The 18,542-nt window shown below is 38.7% G+C and overlaps 3 protein-coding genes across 7 annotated transcripts; all 3 read left to right on the top strand.

The window, feature by feature from the left end:
* Positions 1-1,217: 1,217 nt before the first annotated feature.
* LOC149389005 (epoxide hydrolase 1-like) lies at positions 1,218-3,252 on the top strand. The gene is made up of 3 exons (XM_089623959.1): positions 1,218-1,843; positions 2,051-2,298; positions 2,860-3,252. Exons 1-3 carry the CDS (start codon positions 1,376-1,378, stop codon positions 3,104-3,106), a joined length of 963 nt encoding a protein of 320 aa, XP_089480085.1. The 5' UTR covers positions 1,218-1,375; the 3' UTR covers positions 3,107-3,252.
* Positions 3,253-4,488: 1,236 nt separating this feature from the next.
* Positions 4,489-7,260, top strand: LOC149389004 (alpha/beta-Hydrolases superfamily protein). Of its 2 annotated transcripts, XM_089623414.1 has the most exons (4): positions 4,489-5,125; positions 6,549-6,787; positions 6,873-6,948; positions 7,024-7,260. In XM_089623414.1, exons 1-4 carry the CDS (start codon positions 4,655-4,657, stop codon positions 7,117-7,119), a joined length of 882 nt encoding a protein of 293 aa, XP_089479540.1. In that variant the 5' UTR covers positions 4,489-4,654; the 3' UTR covers positions 7,120-7,260. The 2 variants fall into 2 exon arrangements, with proteins under 2 accessions (XP_089479540.1, XP_089479539.1); XM_089623413.1 differs by having other exon boundaries at positions 4,498-5,125; positions 6,873-7,260.
* A 4,116-nt stretch (positions 7,261-11,376) lies between these two features.
* On the top strand, positions 11,377-15,071 carry SEC15B (exocyst complex component sec15B). 4 transcript variants are annotated; one of them, XM_089623214.1, is made up of 2 exons: positions 11,377-13,895; positions 14,657-15,071. In XM_089623214.1, the coding sequence occupies exon 1, from the start codon at positions 11,443-11,445 to the stop codon at positions 13,879-13,881; it is 2,439 nt and encodes an 812-aa protein (XP_089479340.1). In that variant the 5' UTR covers positions 11,377-11,442; the 3' UTR covers positions 13,882-13,895; positions 14,657-15,071. The 4 variants fall into 4 exon arrangements, with proteins under 4 accessions (XP_089479340.1, XP_089479339.1, XP_089479337.1 ...); XM_089623213.1 differs by having other exon boundaries at positions 14,644-15,071; XM_089623211.1 differs by having other exon boundaries at positions 14,619-15,071.
* Positions 15,072-18,542: the final 3,471 nt, after the last annotated feature.

Raw genomic sequence — 18,542 nt, 5'->3', positions numbered from 1 at the left:
GATATCCAACCAGACCCACCATATACACACAATCAATCATATTAATATGGATCTATTAGAAAAATAGTCAACTTAAACGTTTGACATTGCTAAATAGCCAACGTTTGATCAATCTTAGATAAATAGTCATTTTCATTTGTTTACGGACGTAAAATCTTAGATAAATAGTCAGCTCCATATATTAGACCATACGGTTATTTACTTAAAATTTACCAAACGTTGGTTATTTAGCAATGTCAAACGTTTAAATCGGTTATTTTCCTAATTTTTTATATTAATATAATTATCTATATAAGGGTGAACAAACAGTAGTTCCCTGGCAACCCATTCACTAACCTTTCAGTAAAGGTTTCAGTTTCAGTTCTAGCCAGTAAATATTTTTCTTTAACATAATCCATACAATACATGAGACCTGTCAATCACCATAGTGTACAATTATGACTCGCAATGCATCAACATAAGATAATTTGTGCAATTCCTCTTGAAAGTTGAAGCCCTTTGAAGGAACTTGCTGGGTCGGCGAATTCACAATCCTCTTCATATGCATCGAGCGTATGATCACCTAGAAATCAGCAATACCAGATTCCAGATAGTAACTGATAAAGAACTAAAGACCATGATACTGACATGACATGAAGTATGTTTACCCATCTTTAAAATCTTCTACAAGCCCTTCAACTAGTAGTTTCAGTTCTCAATCAGTCTCTTTAATTAGGTGAAATGTGTTGTAACAAAATCAGAGTTTATCTGATGAACCGAGTCTGATCTTGTTACTTTGTTTATTTCTGCTGATTCATAAATAAATAAATAAACAAAATACTTGGGAGATAGTCTCTCTCTCTCTCTCTCTCTCTCTCTCTCTCTCTCTCTCTCTCTCTTCGGTGCTTACTAAAATTTTTAGGGATTTTTTTTTATTTTTTTTATTAGGTTTTTATATTGACCATAGTGGATTTGAAGTTAATCATTAAGATTTTATATTTGAATGGAATCTAATAATTGTCAAAAATTTGATGACCGTAGTTTAGTTTTACATACTCTATTTTTGGACCAAAACATAGTCTTTAAAAATAAAATAAAAATTAATTGATAAATAGTTTTGTGGTAGTAGTGGTAGTGTATAGTGAACGACAAACGTAATAATATCGCAACATAAACGACGTAAAAATCTGGACATTTCAATCCTTTAAGACTCACTGCAAGGTGTAAAGGCAGGTGATGGTATCCCATATCCACTGTGAAGATTTCTGATGTGGTTTTGGATTGATTTCCATATGGACACTAACAATATCCCCATTCCACACACGCCAACATAAATAGAAACAACAACACAGACCAAACCATTCTGAGTGGAAACCAGAGGCAAAAGAAAAAACCAATGGACGAGAAGATAGAGCATTCGACGGTGCGAACCAATGGCATAAACCTCCACGTGGCATCACTGGGAAGCGGTCCCACCATCCTGTTCCTCCACGGGTTCCCTGAGCTGTGGTACACGTGGCGCCACCAGATGGCCTCCCTCTCCGCCCTCGGCTACCGCTGCGTCGCGCCGGACCTCCGCGGCTTCGGCGACTCCGACGCGCCTCCGTCGCCGGAGTCCTACACGGTGCTCGACGTCGTCGGAGACCTGATCGGACTCATCGACCACCTCGGCGCCGACAAGGTGTTCGTGGTGGGCCACGACTGGGGAGCCATAATCGCATGGTACTTTTGCCTCTTCAGGCCTGACCGGGTCAACGCTCTGGTCAACCTCAGCGTCCCTTTTTTCCGGCGAAACCCTGTCGTCAGCTTTATCGACGGTTTCAGAGCTGCGCTTGGTGACGATTTCTATATGGTCAGGTTTCAGGTGATAATCTAAGTCTAACACGTGAGACAAAGATAAGATCAGAAAAATCCCATATAATTATTTTTATTTGCAAATGTTATTTAAAAAAAAATGAAGCTCTTTTCGATTTTATTTATATTTATACGATCAAATTATATCTGATTAACAAGTTTATCGCTTGATATTCGATAATCCCATTTCCCTATTGAGTGAATTTACGTCTAATAGGAACCTGGTAAAGCCGAAGCAGAATTCTCTTCGGGAAGTACTGTAGCAGTATTTAAAAGACTCATGGCGAGCCATGGCGACACAAAACCGCCAATAAATTCAAATTCGAAAGAAGAAGAGTCCAAGGCAAATGAAGATCCTGAATCTCTGCCGGGTTGGCTCTCTGAAGACGACATTAAGTACTTTGCCGACAAGTTCGACAAAACCGGGTTCACCGGGGGATTGAACTATTACAGAGCTATGAATCGGTAACTTATTTTTTATAATAAAACTCCTTCGCCAAACAAAATAAGCTTGTGCAGAAAGAGGGTCTAAAAAGACATTTGATGTTTGGTAAGTGATTGGGAGTTTGAGAATTAATGGCTAATGTCCACACTATCAATGATTGAGATTGAGATTAGAACCATTCTTCTCTTGTTTAATGAGCAAATTGAAATAATTAAGCTTGCGAGTGCAGATGTAATTTATCCCATTTTTGATGATTAAATTATCAAACATGATACCCCATTACATTTTTTTTGTATACATAAGTTAAACACACATTTGAAAAGTTTAGAAGCCAAGTTTAGTCTTCGAAAGGTTATAGGGACTAACTTGCAAGAACATTGGTGGAACATGTATTTTTTTCCATTTGGATCAAAGTGTTAGTGTTTCTGTTTTGAGATTGTGATCCATTATAACTAATTTGATATAATCGAGTGATTTGATGGCTCGTTACATTAATGTTGAAGGACATGTGAGATTGTGATCCATTATAACTAATTTGATATAATCGAGTGATTTGATGGCTCGTTACATTAATGTTGAAGGACATGGGAGCTACTGGCTCCGTGGACAGGAGCGCAAGTGAAAGTGCCAACCAAGTTCATATTGGGCGATCTTGACTTGACCTACCATATCCCCGGAATGAAGGAGTACATTCATAGCGGCGAATTCAAAAAAGATGTTCCTCTTCTGCAAGAAGTCGTGGTGGTGGAAGGAGCGGCACACTTCATTAATCTAGAAAGGGCCGATGAAATTAATGCTCACATTTTCGACTTTATCAAGAACTTTTGAGCAAAAAAATCCAGCCAAATAATATTTTCATTTGTGAGTCATTAGGCTTTGACCGTGTTCCTTCTTTTGATGTAAGGTTTAATAATGAATGAATTAGCTTTGCTTTAGTGTGAATCACATTTGAGTCATTACATAATGAATTAAATAAACTAGGTCATGAGTTCACATGTTCATATTGCTGAAACATTAGTAAATACATCACATAGTGCTTAATTGATCGGGATAAGTATTTTAATTATGGATATATAGACATTAATGTTAATGAATTATACGAAATAACTAAATTTGTGTCGAGATAATTTATTCAACAATTATAAGGAATAATCTGTTGAAAGATTCCAAGGCAGGAAAGGACTTATCAGGGTCAAAGATTCGAAGGAATAAGTGCAAGCGCTACTCGGGAGCAATTCAAATTCCAAACCAATACATTATTTTCTACACTCAAATAATATGGTATACACAAATACGAATATCGACTCCATGAAAACTATCTAACAATAAAGAATTGTTTTAACAAATACTATGAGAAAAAGCACACTTCACCTATGTTTATTGTGACTACCAATCTCTTTTCCTATGTTTCTAATCAAATTCACTAAAATAATTGGTAACCCTCTCGAGTGAGTACAATCCTAAATAATTGATGAACTATAATTTTTTGGTTTCGTCTTATTAAAACAACGCCAAACATTAAGCACCATAAGTTTCATAAGATTGCACAAAGCATCTATAGTAATTTACTAACTTCGATCATCTATGTTGATTTTAACAAAAGCACGATTATTTATGACATCTCGGTCTCTAAACAATCCTAGATAACAAAACAATAAAAAAAAAAATTAGATAATCGTCAAAGTATCTTACATCGATCTTGCATGTACGTCTCTTCAATTTCGGGATCGATATGAAGAAACCAGAGTGTATTATCTTTTCGCATGCACCTTGAAAATAAGAAAGTGAACACAAAAATTAACAAACAAAAATAAAAGCATTCAAATTGTAACACAAACTATTTTTCTCGATAATAATATAACTAATTTTCGGCGACTGCACCAAAAACTTGGTGCAATCAATATTTTTCAAACGCAAATGTACTTACCATTTAAATAATAGTCTAATAAGTACGAGCAACGGTCACACCTCGTCAACCGCCTAGGACAAAATTCCCTTAAAAAAAAACTTCAAAATCTAAAGGACAAAATTACAGAGACTCATTTTAGTGTAAAGGACACAAAATGGGCCCGCGATCACCAAACATTAGTTAGGTTTTTTTTTTTTTTCCGTTTAAAAAAAATATTATTAATAAATTATCTTCACGACTTCCTAACAAATATATACGATCGTAATCACGTGAGTCCAAACTTTACACGCCATTTCCCAACCAGTCCAAAACGTTACACTTGTTTCCTCTTTCAACTTTTCTTCTCCTTTTTAAAGTCCAAGCCAATCTCAAATCCATATCATATCAATATAAATAAATAACGAACCACAAATCGATCAAAATAAAAAACCACCGAATCACTCCCCATAGAGCGAAAGAGAGAGAAGATGGAGGGAATAGAGCACTCGATGATCGAAACCAACGGCATAACCATGCACGTGGCTTCCATCGGAGCCACCACCGGACCGGCGATCCTGTTCCTCCACGGCTTCCCGGAGCTCTGGTACTCGTGGCGCCGCCACATGGCGTCCCTCTCCGCCCTCGGCTACCGCTGCATCGCGCCGGACCTCCGCGGCTACGGCGACTCCGACGCGCCTCCGTCGCCGGAGTCCTACACGGCGCTGAACGTCGTCGGAGACCTCGTCGGACTCATGGATGGGCTCGGGATCGACCGGACCTTCGTGGTGGGCCACGATTGGGGAGCCATAATGGCATGGTACCTATGCCTCTTCAGGCCCGACCGGGTCAACGCTCTGGTCAACATGAGCGTGGCGTTTCCGGTGAGAAACCCTAAATGCAAGCCCGTCGATGGCTTCAGGGCTTTGCTCGGCGACGATTACTATATCTGCAGGTTTCAGGTGATCATGTCTCTTTCTTATGTTGCTTTGATGTGCATGTCAACTTATTATTCAAGTAAAACTCCCAATAGATTTTGGTTACTAAAAGTTGGGGAATTTCCTGCTTTGGGAGTAATATTTGATCCACCAAGCGGACCTTTTTTATTCCAACTTTTTCCTTGTCAAACAGAAAAAGGACGAATTTGTTTGTAGAATACCATTTTAATTAGACCCGATCAAGAAGATAAGTACTCCATTATGAATTTAGAATACTGTCAGTTTCAGATATAAATTGTTATCAAATCACGCAGATATAGTTAAAAATTAATTTTACATTAAATATAAATAAAAAAAAAATAAAAAAATAAAAATAAAAAGAGTAGCGTTCCAGTTTTGAAAATGGGATAAATGTTTATTAGCATATAGAATTAATTAATATGGGTAGCAAATTTAATTTCTTAAAAGAGAAAGAGACATTAATTTTAGAAGGCCTCTCTGAAGCTATTGTCTTAGTCTTGACAATGAGCTTTCTGTTCATTAACCCCTAAATCTGTAATTATCATCATTTTTGTCCAAATCCATAGATTTAAGAAGCGTTAAGTTGTCCTCTTGTCATTTATGAAGTAAAGATTAAGAAATCATGACCATAAAAAATAATTAAATCATTAAATAAAATATTATAAGTTCAGCTAATCATCTTCAGAGTGCCTGATTGTCATAAATGACAACTGTTGTGAATTCCTCAAAAAAAATTAAATGAGTCCGGTGTCAATCTCTAAAAAAAAAACAAAACATAACATTTGGAAGGCGTTGTTGTTTTATAACGAAATCTGCATGAAATGAAATGGCATTTATTGGGAATCGCTGGATTCATCTAACTCTTTACTGTGCAAGAAAAAAAAATTAAGGAAATTACTCTAGTTTGGCCAATCCTTAAGGAAGTTACTTCAATTCCATTAATTGTTTTCTGGTCAGCCAGTCTCTCCTGTTTGATTCACCACCTTCTCCCAGATATTCAATGTTGTTTAACAGGAATATATATGCAATTATGGAATCGTATATAATCAAGCTTTTGTGTTTTTAACTATACACCTCACATGTGGAAATATAGTACTATTGCTTGAGTTTCAAGTTTCGTCATCATTGTCTGTCCAAAATTTGGAATATTAATATTGAGGTTTCCAGTGGATCAGTTTTTCGTAGATCTAGATGTTCATAGTGGATGGTTGATACCGATCTTTTCGGTGGATCATTTGTACGGATATATGGAATACTTATAGAAATGACAAATTATATATATGACACCAAATTGTCACAGGTTAAAATTGGTTTTAAGGTCCTCTCAAACTTTGTATAATAAATTTTGAAAAAAAAAAATTTCTCAAATTATGCCAATCTTCCCCTCAATTTATCCTTGACATATTATTACAAACTTGTGATATAGGACCCAGGAGAAGCCGAAAAAGATTTCGCAGGAGACGACACGGCCAATCTGCTGAAGAAATTCTACGCGGGTCGAAACCCACGACCCCCTTGCATCAAGAAAGAAATCGGGTTTAGAGGCCTCAAATCTCCCCAAACCTTACCATCTTGGCTCTCACAACAAGACCTCGACTTCTACGCCAATAAATTCAACAAGACGGGTTTCACTGGAGGGCTGAACTATTATCGAGCTTTGGATTTGTAAGTTGACATATACACACCGTTTTTACGTCTGACATCTCTCGACACTGTTGTCATAAAATATTTCGGGTTTTTTTTCGTGCAGAAATTGGGAGCAAATGGCTGCGTGGACAGGAGCGCAAGTAAAAGTGCCGGTGAAGTTCATAATAGGCGATCTGGACGTTACGTACCATATCCCAGGGGCCAAAGAATTCATTCACGGTGACGGGTTTAAGAAATTTGTGCCGTTTTTGCAGGAATTGGTAGTTATGGAAGGAGTTGCCCACTTCATCAACCAAGAAAAGGCCGAGGAAACCGCCGCTCACATTTATGACTTCTTTAAAAAGTTCTAATCGACTTCCACGGCAACACCCACCGACCATTTCATTTTTCTCCCCCAAAATTGACAGTTTCAGCACGGAATTGTATCTGTTTAGGCATGTTCTCGACTTTCTCTTCTCATGGTCGATTATGAACACTTGTTTAACTGTTTATTGCAAAAGAACTAATAATTATGTAGTAACTGTTAACTCTCGGAAATAGGGTCAATACTAAAGAGCTATCGGCGGTTCAACCCAGGGTCGGACCCTGAGGTTGCATGTAGGCTGGTGTTGTCAAACGTTTGAGATCACCGACCTCCTCTAAAAGATGATCGGGAGTCTTGTTCTGCCCCGTTAGTAGGCTAGGCTTGCGGGACTCGAGGCGTGGCATTGTGCCATCAGGTGGGGCCTGCCCGTTGGTAGGCGAGGCCTCCTTGAGCTATCGAGCGGGGCCCTGTTGTGGGGTTGCCCTGGGGAGCTTTCGAAGCCTGCCGAGGCTAGGCCTCGCTGAGAGCTCGCGAGGACTGCCCTTTCTGGCTGGGTCTCATTCATGGCTCGCGAGGGTCTACCTAGGCCTCGCCCATAGTTGGTCGGAGATTGGTCTCGTGGCGGCGATGAATGATTTCATTCTTCGGATTCCGTCGTATTTTATCTTTTTTGAAGGAATATGAAAAAGATATATATATATAGAGAGAGAGAGAGAGAGAGGACAAATTTAGCATGGCCACGGCCAAGAGACCTGGGCAGGCGGCTGTCGTAAGAGACCCATATTGCACAAGAATGGAAAATGTGGATTGTACGTATTGATTTGGTCTGGTTATTAAAATGCTATAGTAAAAAAAATTGACAAATTGTATGATTGTCTAAAGAAAGAAAGTACTACTTAACTCACAAAATAACTACGTATACAATGTCTCTTTTACTTGTCTCCATTGATGTCCCCCAATTTAAATTTACATGCCATTCCTCATGAAATGAATTAAATATGGATGTTTCTCTCTCTCTCTCTCTCTCTCTCTCTCTCTCTCTCTCTCTCTCTCTCTCTATATATATATATATATATATATATATTGTATCAATGTACTAGTAACGTATATATATACATAAATATTGTATCATTGTATATATATATATATATATATATATATATATTATATCTATAAAATGTACATAACCTTATATATTAGACCAACCATCAATTCTTTTAATTATATTGTAGTTGCATTTGGATAAATGATATATTTAATGTAATAATTTCAAATGCTTATTTATATAATTTCAAATGAAAAGTAGGAAGAAGCAAGTATTAAACGACAAGATATTTAATTTAATTTTCTAATTATAATCAATTTCAAACTTTCCTATAAAAAAAGGTTATCAATTTCAAACTCTGCTATGTGAATATGTGATATGTGGAAGAGTTGCTCACTTCATCCACCAAGAAAAGGCCGAGGCAACCACTGCTTATTTTTACGACTTCTCGAAGAAGTTTTGATCCACTTGCACATTAACACCAATTGATATACATATTTTTTATTTTCTTCACCAAAATCAGCAGTTACGTATGGAATTGGTCTAGAGTTCCAGCTACTAGAGTAGAAATGTTCTTACTCTTCTGGTTGCTCATATTTTCATGTGAATTAGACGTTTGAAGATCCAAACAAAAATAAATATTCGTCAAAATAATATTGTGTCGCAGGAACTCCACTAGTGTCGACAAACTTATGTTTAATTTGCAAAGAGCACGGCGAAATATTACTAGGGAGACAAATATTATTAGGGTTTTTATCACCTATAAAATAGGGAATTAATGCGATTTCTTATTAAACGACATTCAGCTAATAAGCGATAGAGAAGCATCACAACACAGACGACATCATTTATGTTGTAATGTAACACACAAAACGCATCGTCGTCAAAACGATGCAAACTTAATGTTTCAATCATCGATACAACCTAACCAAGGTTCGAAATGCCGTTTTCGACGCCGTTTCGAACCCTCTGATTTACGGAAAATCGTCACGCCGACGAAAAATCGAACTGAAAAATTGTGGAAAAAGGCAAATGATATGCCGTTTTTGATAGAAAACCGACATGCCGATGGAAAATCGAACGGAAATAATGTTACAAAAAATATGTTAGATATATATATATATATATATATATAATATATATACACATGTATCTTTCAACATTTAAGTTATAGTAATAGGAATACATTTAGTACATAGTATGTATTTTTTAATATATATTTATCATAATTTTATTATATTTAATACATATTCTATATAAAATCAATACTTGGTTACATTTATCATAATTTTATTTAAAGGTGTACAATTTCTTTCGAAAGGTTGACCTATTCGAGAATCTCCGGATCTCCGCTTATTTCATGTCTGGAAGCACAGGAGAACGTTCTTTTGCCGACATCCAGTAGAAATTGAACCTACGAATTCGTCAATTATGAGTTGGCGCTTTAACCATTCAGCCACGGATGCTTAGAATCTCTCTATATAAGAACGGGGCGTTACGAGGTGTGAAGTGGGAGAGAAGGGATTTCATAATTGGGGTTTTGAATAAGACGACCTTTTGTTACATTTATATGAACTTTTATCTTATATATAATACAAGCAATAGGCCCCGGCGTTGCCCGGGAGGTTTGATAAATTTTAATTTAAATAATAATGTGAACAGTTTCAAATTGTTGATTGTCATTTGTCATACGTAAAAGTTAGTATTTTTTTACCACTTTTTAATATATATTTAAACCATTTTAATTAAATAATAACTTAGATATAAAAAAAATTAGAAATAATAAGTTGTAATTATGAACACAATTTTTGTTAGCAATACAAAAATTATGATTAACCAAAACTTTGAATTATAAAACTATTAATCGACTAATAATTTTTATCGTTTTAAAGTTAGTTTAGGGAATTTTTATTTTTAGAGTCGTTTATAGAATTTTCGCTTTTTAGAGTTGTTTCTGGAATTTCGTTTTTTAAAGTTGTTTTTGAAATTTTGTTATGCGGTTACTTATGTAATTTTAAAACTTAAATAGGTATTTTTAGAAATTTTTAAAAAAATTAGAGTTACTGTAGCATGAATAGTAAAAAGTGGGTTTTGCTTTATATATATATATATATATATATATATATATATATATATATATATATATATAAATAAAAGTAAACAATACTATTGCAAAATTAGTACTTGATTTAACTGGTTAGAGCATTGAAGATGTGTGTGGGTGACTCCGGATTCATTCTCATCTGAGCCATATTGAATTTTCCTTAACTTTTGAAAAGAAAAAAAAACGACATACTAAAATGAAATTCGGCGAAAACGATAGAAATCGACGAAAAAAGACGACAAATGGAAAAATTTGTTTTTCGCCGGTCGTTTTACTCCGGCAACGTCGCCATCGATTTCCGGTGAATTTCGCCGGCATTTAAAACCATGAACCAAACTAAAAGGAGAAGCATTAAAATTCTATATTGTGGCTATTACGAAAGTAATTGATGTTTATACGTTAACATTTTAAGCCTACAATTTCTCATATCTTTGCCACTAAAGGTGGCCATATGGGATCCCGCGGGACCCCGTTTCCCGTATTATTGGTACCATGTGGGAAATGGGAAAAACTCATATTATAAAATATGGTACCGGGACTTTTGTCCCGGAACCATCCGGGAAATGGGACGGAACCGGGATCCCCGTTTAGCACCGTTTAGTACCGTATTTTTTATATTGTATTTTTTTAATTGAAAATATATGAATTTTTATTTATTTTTAAATGTATTTATGATTAAAATAAAATAAAATAAATAAATATGGGAAATATGGGAATCCCGGAACCGCGAAATATGGTACCGGGAATTCCCGGTACCGTGGAAAATGGTTCCGGGATTTCCCGGTACCATTTTTTACGGTCCCGGGAGTCCCATTTCCCGCAAAATATGGGACGGGACCAGGGGATCCCATTTCCCAGGTTCCATATGGCCAGCTTTATTTGCCACTCACTCACTCCTAGATTCTTCGAACTATTTATATCCTACCCAAGTAATTCAACTTCAATGTCAATCAAATAAAATCCAAAATAATACTTAAATTGAAAAGAAGAAGATAAATAAAATAAAATAAAAAAACATATCGTAATCGTCAACAGATTATATTATAATAATAAAATAGTCAAGATTGATTAGCTATTTATTTTTCGCCGTTCGATCGACATCGAATTGTAATTAGTGGTGTTTTGAGGAGCGTAAAATCGTCAATTCCAAAATTCCCACGAAAAAGAAGACGCGAAGGTCGCGCTGTTTCCTAGATCCCCTCGCCCACTCACCTCCAGCGATGCACTCCACCAAATCCCGCCGCAAGGTCACGCCGGCGGCGATGGCGTCGGAGAACGGCGACTCCAGCGACAAGCTCGACCAGCTCCTCCTCTCCTCCGCCGTCGCCAACGGCGAGGACCTCGGCCCCTTCGTCCGAAAGGCCTTCGCCTCCGGCAAGCCCGAGGCCCTCCTCGCCAGCCTCCGCCACTTCGCTCGCTCCAAGGAGTCGGAGATCGAAGAGGTCTGCAAGGCTCACTACCAGGACTTCATTCTCGCCGTCGACGACCTCCGATCGCTCCTCTCCGACGTCGAGTCCCTCAAATCCGCCATCTCCGACTCCAACTCCCGCCTCCAGTCCGTCGCCGCGCCGCTCCTCTCCTCCCTCGACTCGCTCGTCGACTCCACCGCCGTGTCGCGAAACCTCGCCCTCGCCGTCGACTCCGTCTCCTCCGCCTCGCGCATCGCCGACCTCTGTTCCCGCGCGAATCGCCACCTCTCTCGCGGCGATCTCTACATGGCTCTCCGATGCGTCGAATCTCTCGACGCCGAGTTCCTCCGCCCTCACGGCGGCTCCGCCGCGCCGTCCTCGACCCTCCGCCGTATGCTGGAGCGGAAGATCCCGGAGATTCGCTCTCACGTGGAGCGTAAGGTCGCGAAGGACTTCGGCGATTGGCTCGTCGAGATCCGTGTCGTGAGCCGCAACCTAGGTCAGCTCGCGATCGGCCAAGCCTCATCTGCTCGCCAGAGAGAAGAGGATCTCCGCATCAAGCAGCGTCAGGCTGAGGAACAGTCTCGCCTCAGCCTCCGCGATTGCGTCTACGCGCTCGAGTTTGATGACGACAACGGAGACGACGAATTCGCCGCCGGAGAAAATGACTCCTTGTCCTCCAACGGCGCCGCCAATCCCGGCTTCGATCTAACGCCACTCTACCGAGCGTACCACATCCACCAAACCCTAGGTTTCCAAGACCGCTTCAAGCAGTACTACTTCGAGAATCGAAAACTCCAATTAACCTCCGATTTCCAGGTGTCTTCCATGACTCCCTTCCTCGAGTCACACCAGACCTTCTTCGCGCAGATCGCCGGGTTCTTCATCGTCGAGGACCGGATCCTCCGCACTGGCGGCGGACTCATCTCGAAGATGGAGGTCGAGAATCTGTGGGAGACCGCGGTGAGTAAGATGTGCTCGGTCCTAGAGGATCAATTCTCGCGGATGCAGACGGCGAACCATCTCCTCTTGATCAAGGACTACGTGAGCCTCCTCGGAGTGACTCTCCGGCGGTATGGCTACCCCGTTGAAGCCCTCCTCGACGTCCTAAGCAAGCACCGAGACAAGTACCACGAGCTCTTACTCTCGGACTGTCGGAAGCAAATCTCCGATGCCCTCGCCGCCGACAAGTTCGAGCAGATGGTGATGAGGAAGGAGTATGAATACTCCATGAACGTCCTCTCCTTCCAAATCCAGACCTCCGATATCGTCCCGGCTTTCCCTTTCGTCGCGCCCTTCTCCTCCACCGTTCCAGACTGTTGCCGGATCGTCCGGTCCTTCGTCGAGGACTCTGTGAGCTTCATGTCTCATGGAGGGCAGCTCGACTTCCACGACGTGGTCAAGAAAAACCTCGACAGGCTCTTGAGCGAAGCTCTCGATGGAGCGCTTTTGAAGCTCATCGCCTCGTCTATCCATGGGGTTTCTCAGGCAATGCAGGTCGCGGCCAACATGGTAGTTCTCGAGCGGGCTTGCGAGTTCTTCTTCCGCCACGCGGCTCAGCTCTCGGGAATCCCGGCGAGGATGGTTGAGAGGGGTCGGAGGCAGTTTCCTCTCGGGAAATCCCGCGACGCGGCCGAGGAGATGCTATCGGGGATGTTGAAGGCGAAAGTTGACGGCTTTATGCAGCTGATCGAGAACGTGAACTGGGTCGCAGACGATCCGACCCCAAACGGGAATGAGTATGTGAACGAGGTGATTATCTACCTGGAGACGCTGGTATCCACGGCCCAGCAGATTCTTCCGGTTCAGGTACTCAAGAGGGTTCTTCGAGAAGTGCTTTCACACATATCGGAGTCGATTGTGGGAGCTTTACTCGGGGATTCGGTCAAGAGGTTCAACGTGAACGCCATCATCGGGCTCGACGTGGACGTTCGGCTCTTGGAATCGTTTGCGGATAATCAGGGGTCTTTGTTTACGGATGAGGATTCAAATCAGTTGAAAGCTGCGCTCTCTGAGGCTAGGCAGTTGATTAATCTGCTGTTGAGCAACCACCCAGAGAACTTCCTGAATCCTGTTATCAGGGAAAGGAGTTACAGTGCTTTGGACTACCGCAAAGTGGTGGCGATTTCCGAGAAGATGAAGGATTCTTCAGATCGGTTATTTGGGACTTTTGGGAGCCGTGCAGCGAGGCAAAACCCGAAGAAGAAATCCCTTGATGCGCTGATAAAAAGGCTGAAGGAAGGAAACTAATCTTTCTGCCCAATGTATGTACAATACTTGCTCTTTTTTTTTTATTCTTATAATTGTGATTCGGGATAATTTAAATAGCAGGCCATTGCTGGTTTTTTTTTTCTTTTCAATGCCAAACGATCTCTTTCTTGATGTATCATGAAACATGGCAAGTTTGTTTTGTATGTATCATCCGCATAGTTGCACTCTATTGTTTGCTGTATCGATTTTTTAAAATTATATGAGAGGATTTTATTTACAGTTTTGCTTCGACATATCTTGGCCCGATTCTCATTAACCACTCTTTTGTACGACTACTAACATCATTAGAAAGGCACATATCTCACTCTAGTTTCGGTTGGTTTTATGACGTTTGAGAATAAACTGATAAGTTAATTTTCTGTCATTGAATTTCTAGTTTTTACTTTTGAGTAGTTATAGAAGCATATATGAATAGCCAGCACTCGATTTCTAGGAAGAGCCTCCATGCACAATCATTAGTTATTTTCTTCTTCTTCTTCCCTAGAAGTTTTATGACGTTTAAGGACAGTTAATTTTCTTCAGCTGGATTTTAGCTGTCACTTTGAGTAGTTTTGTAAGCATCTATGAAGCTAATTTCTGTAACTCTAGCAGAACAGTGTGACCGCAATAAAATGTAAAATAGTGGAGCAGCCAAGTGAAGAGAAACGAATACAAAACCTGGATACCAAAATTTCATAAACCCAGATTCATGCCCACACAACTTGGCCATTTCACAGGTTGAAATCTATGCATTAAGTGCAGAGTCTCCTAACAGGTGGCGAAGAAGTGATGAAGGAACGTTTTTTCTTCTTTAGTTCAAACGAAGAGAGAAACGAACGTCTGATCCTGCGTACCTTTGCTCTCTTCTTTCTCCACCAACCATGGAAGCACAAAGCTCGCCGCATCCAGTGACTAGAGGATCGGCGGACTTGATAAGCAGGCAGAGAGGCCTTGGGCGCGATATTTTTTGGCTCGGCCCACTGAACATATAGATGGTTGTTTTTTGGTGATTACAGTTGATTCTTTAGGCCTGCCTAGGTCAGGTATGTGGTCCACAGGGTCGACATTTACACGACCCGATACAGCCTCTTCAACGTCCAACAATGAACTCACATTCCTTGCCAAGAGTGTTCCCAGCCCGACTCAAGTTTGGTATCCAGCTAATTTAGAGTCTTATTTTAACTAAAGTTGCACACTTTATAAAGGTTTTTTTTTTTTTTTTTTTTGCTATTTTTTTGGATTTGGTTTATATCTTATTTTACCTTTATGTTTAATTGCTGGGCTGCGTTCCAGTTGAGATAAGCTAATCATCTTCTAGGTCCCGATTATGGTGGTATGAAGTTTTTTTGGGGGTAAGATCTACATGATCTTTTGCGTGGTTGGTGGACGTCGGTCGTGTAATTTTTTTTTTTTTTTCGTCAAGCAATCAGGGTAATTTCACAGAGACAAATATGTGAAGGCTAACAAATTGTGGATGCGACCAAAAAAGCATTTCTCAACAGCAAAAATGAGTGTTTTAGCTAGGAAAATTGATAAACCAAGGTTAATGAGATACGGAATTTGAAAACTACAGTTCATATTGTGCACTTTCATAAAACCAAGGTTTTGGACATTTAAAAGGTCCAAAATATCCTTAAATTAAAATGTGAACACATAACTCATTAACCTCTCTTTCTCTTTTCCCCATTTTTGTTGAAGATCTCATTCTCATTTCATGACCATGTGCATCTCATTCTCTCTATGAGAAGCTAGAGGTTCAAGTGTTGTTAAAGATCTTAGAGTTTCGAGCACGTTTTTTTACAATTTTTTTACTTTCTCGTGTATTTTTAACAATTTGCAGTTAGATTTTTGGGTAATTTAGCAAAATAGTCAACTTAAACATTGGGAATTGCTAAATAGCCAAGGTTTGGTAAATATTAAGTAAATAGCCAATTTTATATATTTACAAACGTAAATATTAAGTAAATAATCATTGTCATATTAAGTCACGTCATCATTTATGGCTATTTACCTAATATTTATCAAACATTGGCTATTTAGCAATATTAAACGTTTAAGTTGGCTATTTTTCTAATTTTTTGTAGATTTTTTGGGGGGGAAATTTTATTTCATCTAAACATTACCCAAAATTTCTATCAATTTCGGAATTCTATCTCTCATTTAGAATTTTGTTAGCAAAACTTCAAAACTTTGACATTTGTTGAAAAAAAAAAGAGACTTTAAACTTTGAATTAGCATTGAAAACAAGGCCAAAATTTGGAATCATAGGAACAAAATTGTCTCCGGCAAAGAGAAATGATCACCGGAGGAACTCGTGAGCTAGTGCGGAGACTATAAGGCGGCTAACTTGAAGACCACATTGTCGGGTAGCGGTAAGGTGACCTCCACGTGGCCGCCTCCGAAACACGGAGTCTCGGCAATTTCCGTTGATGCTGCTTTGGATACAAGAGCTCACCGCTTCGGAACTAGCTGCGTCGTCCTAGACCACAAAGGCATGTTGATCTCCTCGGCTATTTCGGCAAACCATGTCGACTCCTCCCCTCCTATTGCGGAAGCCACAGCCGTCCTTCGGGGCATGATTTTGGCCGAGAACATTGGGCTTCACCTGGTTGTGGTTCAATCCGATTGTCTCGAAGTGGTTCGTGCTTGTGCGTGCTTGACTACCCCGCCAACGGAACTTGGTACTATCATCCACGATATCAAGGTACATGTTAGAAACTTCTCGGGTTTTGATGTTACTTTTATCTCGTGATCTTATAATGTCGTGGCTCATAATTTGGCTCATTTTGCTCTTAATGTGGGATCCGATGTGCGTGCGATGCGGAATGTCCTTAGTGATCAATTAGCCTTGTTGTAATCACGGTATTCCTCCGTCACCTAAGTGAGGGTTTAATGATATTTGCCGTGATTCCGTCCACGTTTACTCAAAAAAAAAGAAGGGCATCTTAGAAATAATGAGATTTTTTTTTTTTTTTTTTTGCTCGGAAAAGAATAAGATGGTTTGACAATGAAATGAGAAAATGGATGAAGGGAAAGATAGGTTAAAGAGTTATACATTTATATTTTAACCTAAAGATATTTTAGAATTGTCAAGTGTCCAAAACTTTGATTTTACTAAAATGCACAATAAGAAACGTTGGGTTCTACGTAGGGATGGCAACGGGTACGGGTAAAACCGGGTACATCTATTCCGTTACTCGTACCTGCTATAATTTTTTACCAGTTACCCGGACCCGTTTACCCGGATTTTGAGACGGGCCAGGTAACGGTCAACGGGGATACCCGCCGGGTAAGCGGGTTAAAAATATTAGACCCGTTACCCGTTTACTCGGTTTAAAAAGAGGGTAGCGGGTCGAGTAGACCCGCTTACCCGTTTACCCGTTTATAAAATAAAAATCTATCAACAATATAAAATTTAAAAATAATAAAATTTAGGTGAAAAATATCAAAGTACTACTACAATATAAAGAACATTAAAATTCAAAATAAATAAATAAATAATACAAAAGAAGTCTTCATTGCAAATTGATCATCTTCATTGTAAATTTGGTCATCTTCATTACAACGTTATCATCTTCATTGCAACATATAAAAATTGATTATCTTTTTAAATATTTAAAAGTTAACGGGTCGGGTCCCGGGTAACCGGGTACGGGATGACTATTCTGTTACCCGTACCCGGACCCGTTAAAACCTTAACAGGTATTACCCGTTTACCAAAAAAGAACGGGTATTACTTTACCCAAATAAATCGGGTAACGGGTCAAATTGTCATCCCTAGTTCTACGATGTCATATTAACTTTAGTTTATCAAGTTTCCATTTAAATAACTATCATAATAAAACTAAGAATTTATAAAATACTCCATTTTTGTCTAAAATTAATAAAATAGTATTATTTACAAAAATAATGTTTAAAGTGTCAATAAAATTTTTTACTATCAATAAAATGGTAATTACTTTTATACAAAGATTTATATTTTTTATTAGCAATGTAAAAAAAAAAAAAAAAAATAGACAACGCCATTTTAGTTATTTTGTTAAACTTTTGCAACTTTAGCTATTAAAAATCATTATGCTTACGTGATTATTATTTTTATGCTTTTGTTTTGTTTTTTAAAGTAGCTTATCTGAATTTCTATGAGATAGACATCATAGAATAGAGGTTCCGAAGGTAGCTGAACTGCAAAACAGCCCTTTGCTTCTCTGACTTTACGAACACAACAAAAATACGCGTGGCATCATTCCGATACAAGATTACACAACCCCAAGAGTCTAACCAATAAAAAAAAAATTGAAAAATAACATATATATATATATATATATATATATATATATATTAAGCTGGTGGAGTTTAACCTTTGATTTTCAAAAATATCGAATTCATACCTTCTGCTTAATTAAAATGATAAAATTATACCCTAAAATAAATAACAGTGTTATAAATCTTCATTTCATTGATTTTAACTCTTATATAAGAAAAACCGAATCAAATCCAAACCATTCTTTCAAATTCCCAATTTTAAAATAAAAAATAGCCTTAAATCGAAATTAAATAATAAAATTCATATCTCTTAAAAGATAACTTCATTCTGTGTTCGAATTGCAACTATGAATCCCGGATTCTCTGTTCGAATCAAGAATTTTGATAACTATCAACTG

The sequence above is a fragment of the Urtica dioica genome, chromosome 8 (genome assembly GCF_054948205.1).
Source record: "Urtica dioica subsp. dioica isolate 48M chromosome 8, U.dioica_male_clone48M_v1_H2, whole genome shotgun sequence".
Lineage (NCBI taxonomy): Eukaryota > Viridiplantae > Streptophyta > Magnoliopsida > Rosales > Urticaceae > Urtica > Urtica dioica.
Note: the sequence above shows the minus strand (reverse complement) of the source record. Positions and strands in the feature narration are given on the sequence as shown.

Coding starts and splice junctions, on each gene's coding strand:
- SEC15B (XM_089623214.1), top strand. CDS start 11,443: ATGCACTCCACCAAATCCCGCCGCAAGGTCACGCCGGCGGCGATGGCG.
- LOC149389005 (XM_089623959.1), top strand. CDS start 1,376: ATGGACGAGAAGATAGAGCATTCGACGGTGCGAACCAATGGCATAAAC. Junction 1,844..2,050: donor TCTATATGGTCAGGTTTCAG/GTGATAATCTAA, acceptor TACGTCTAATAG/GAACCTGGTAAAGCCGAAGC. Junction 2,299..2,859: donor TATTACAGAGCTATGAATCG/GTAACTTATTTT, acceptor TTAATGTTGAAG/GACATGGGAGCTACTGGCTC.
- LOC149389004 (XM_089623413.1), top strand. CDS start 4,655: ATGGAGGGAATAGAGCACTCGATGATCGAAACCAACGGCATAACCATG. Junction 5,126..6,548: donor ACTATATCTGCAGGTTTCAG/GTGATCATGTCT, acceptor CTTGTGATATAG/GACCCAGGAGAAGCCGAAAA. Junction 6,788..6,872: donor TATTATCGAGCTTTGGATTT/GTAAGTTGACAT, acceptor TTTTTCGTGCAG/AAATTGGGAGCAAATGGCTG.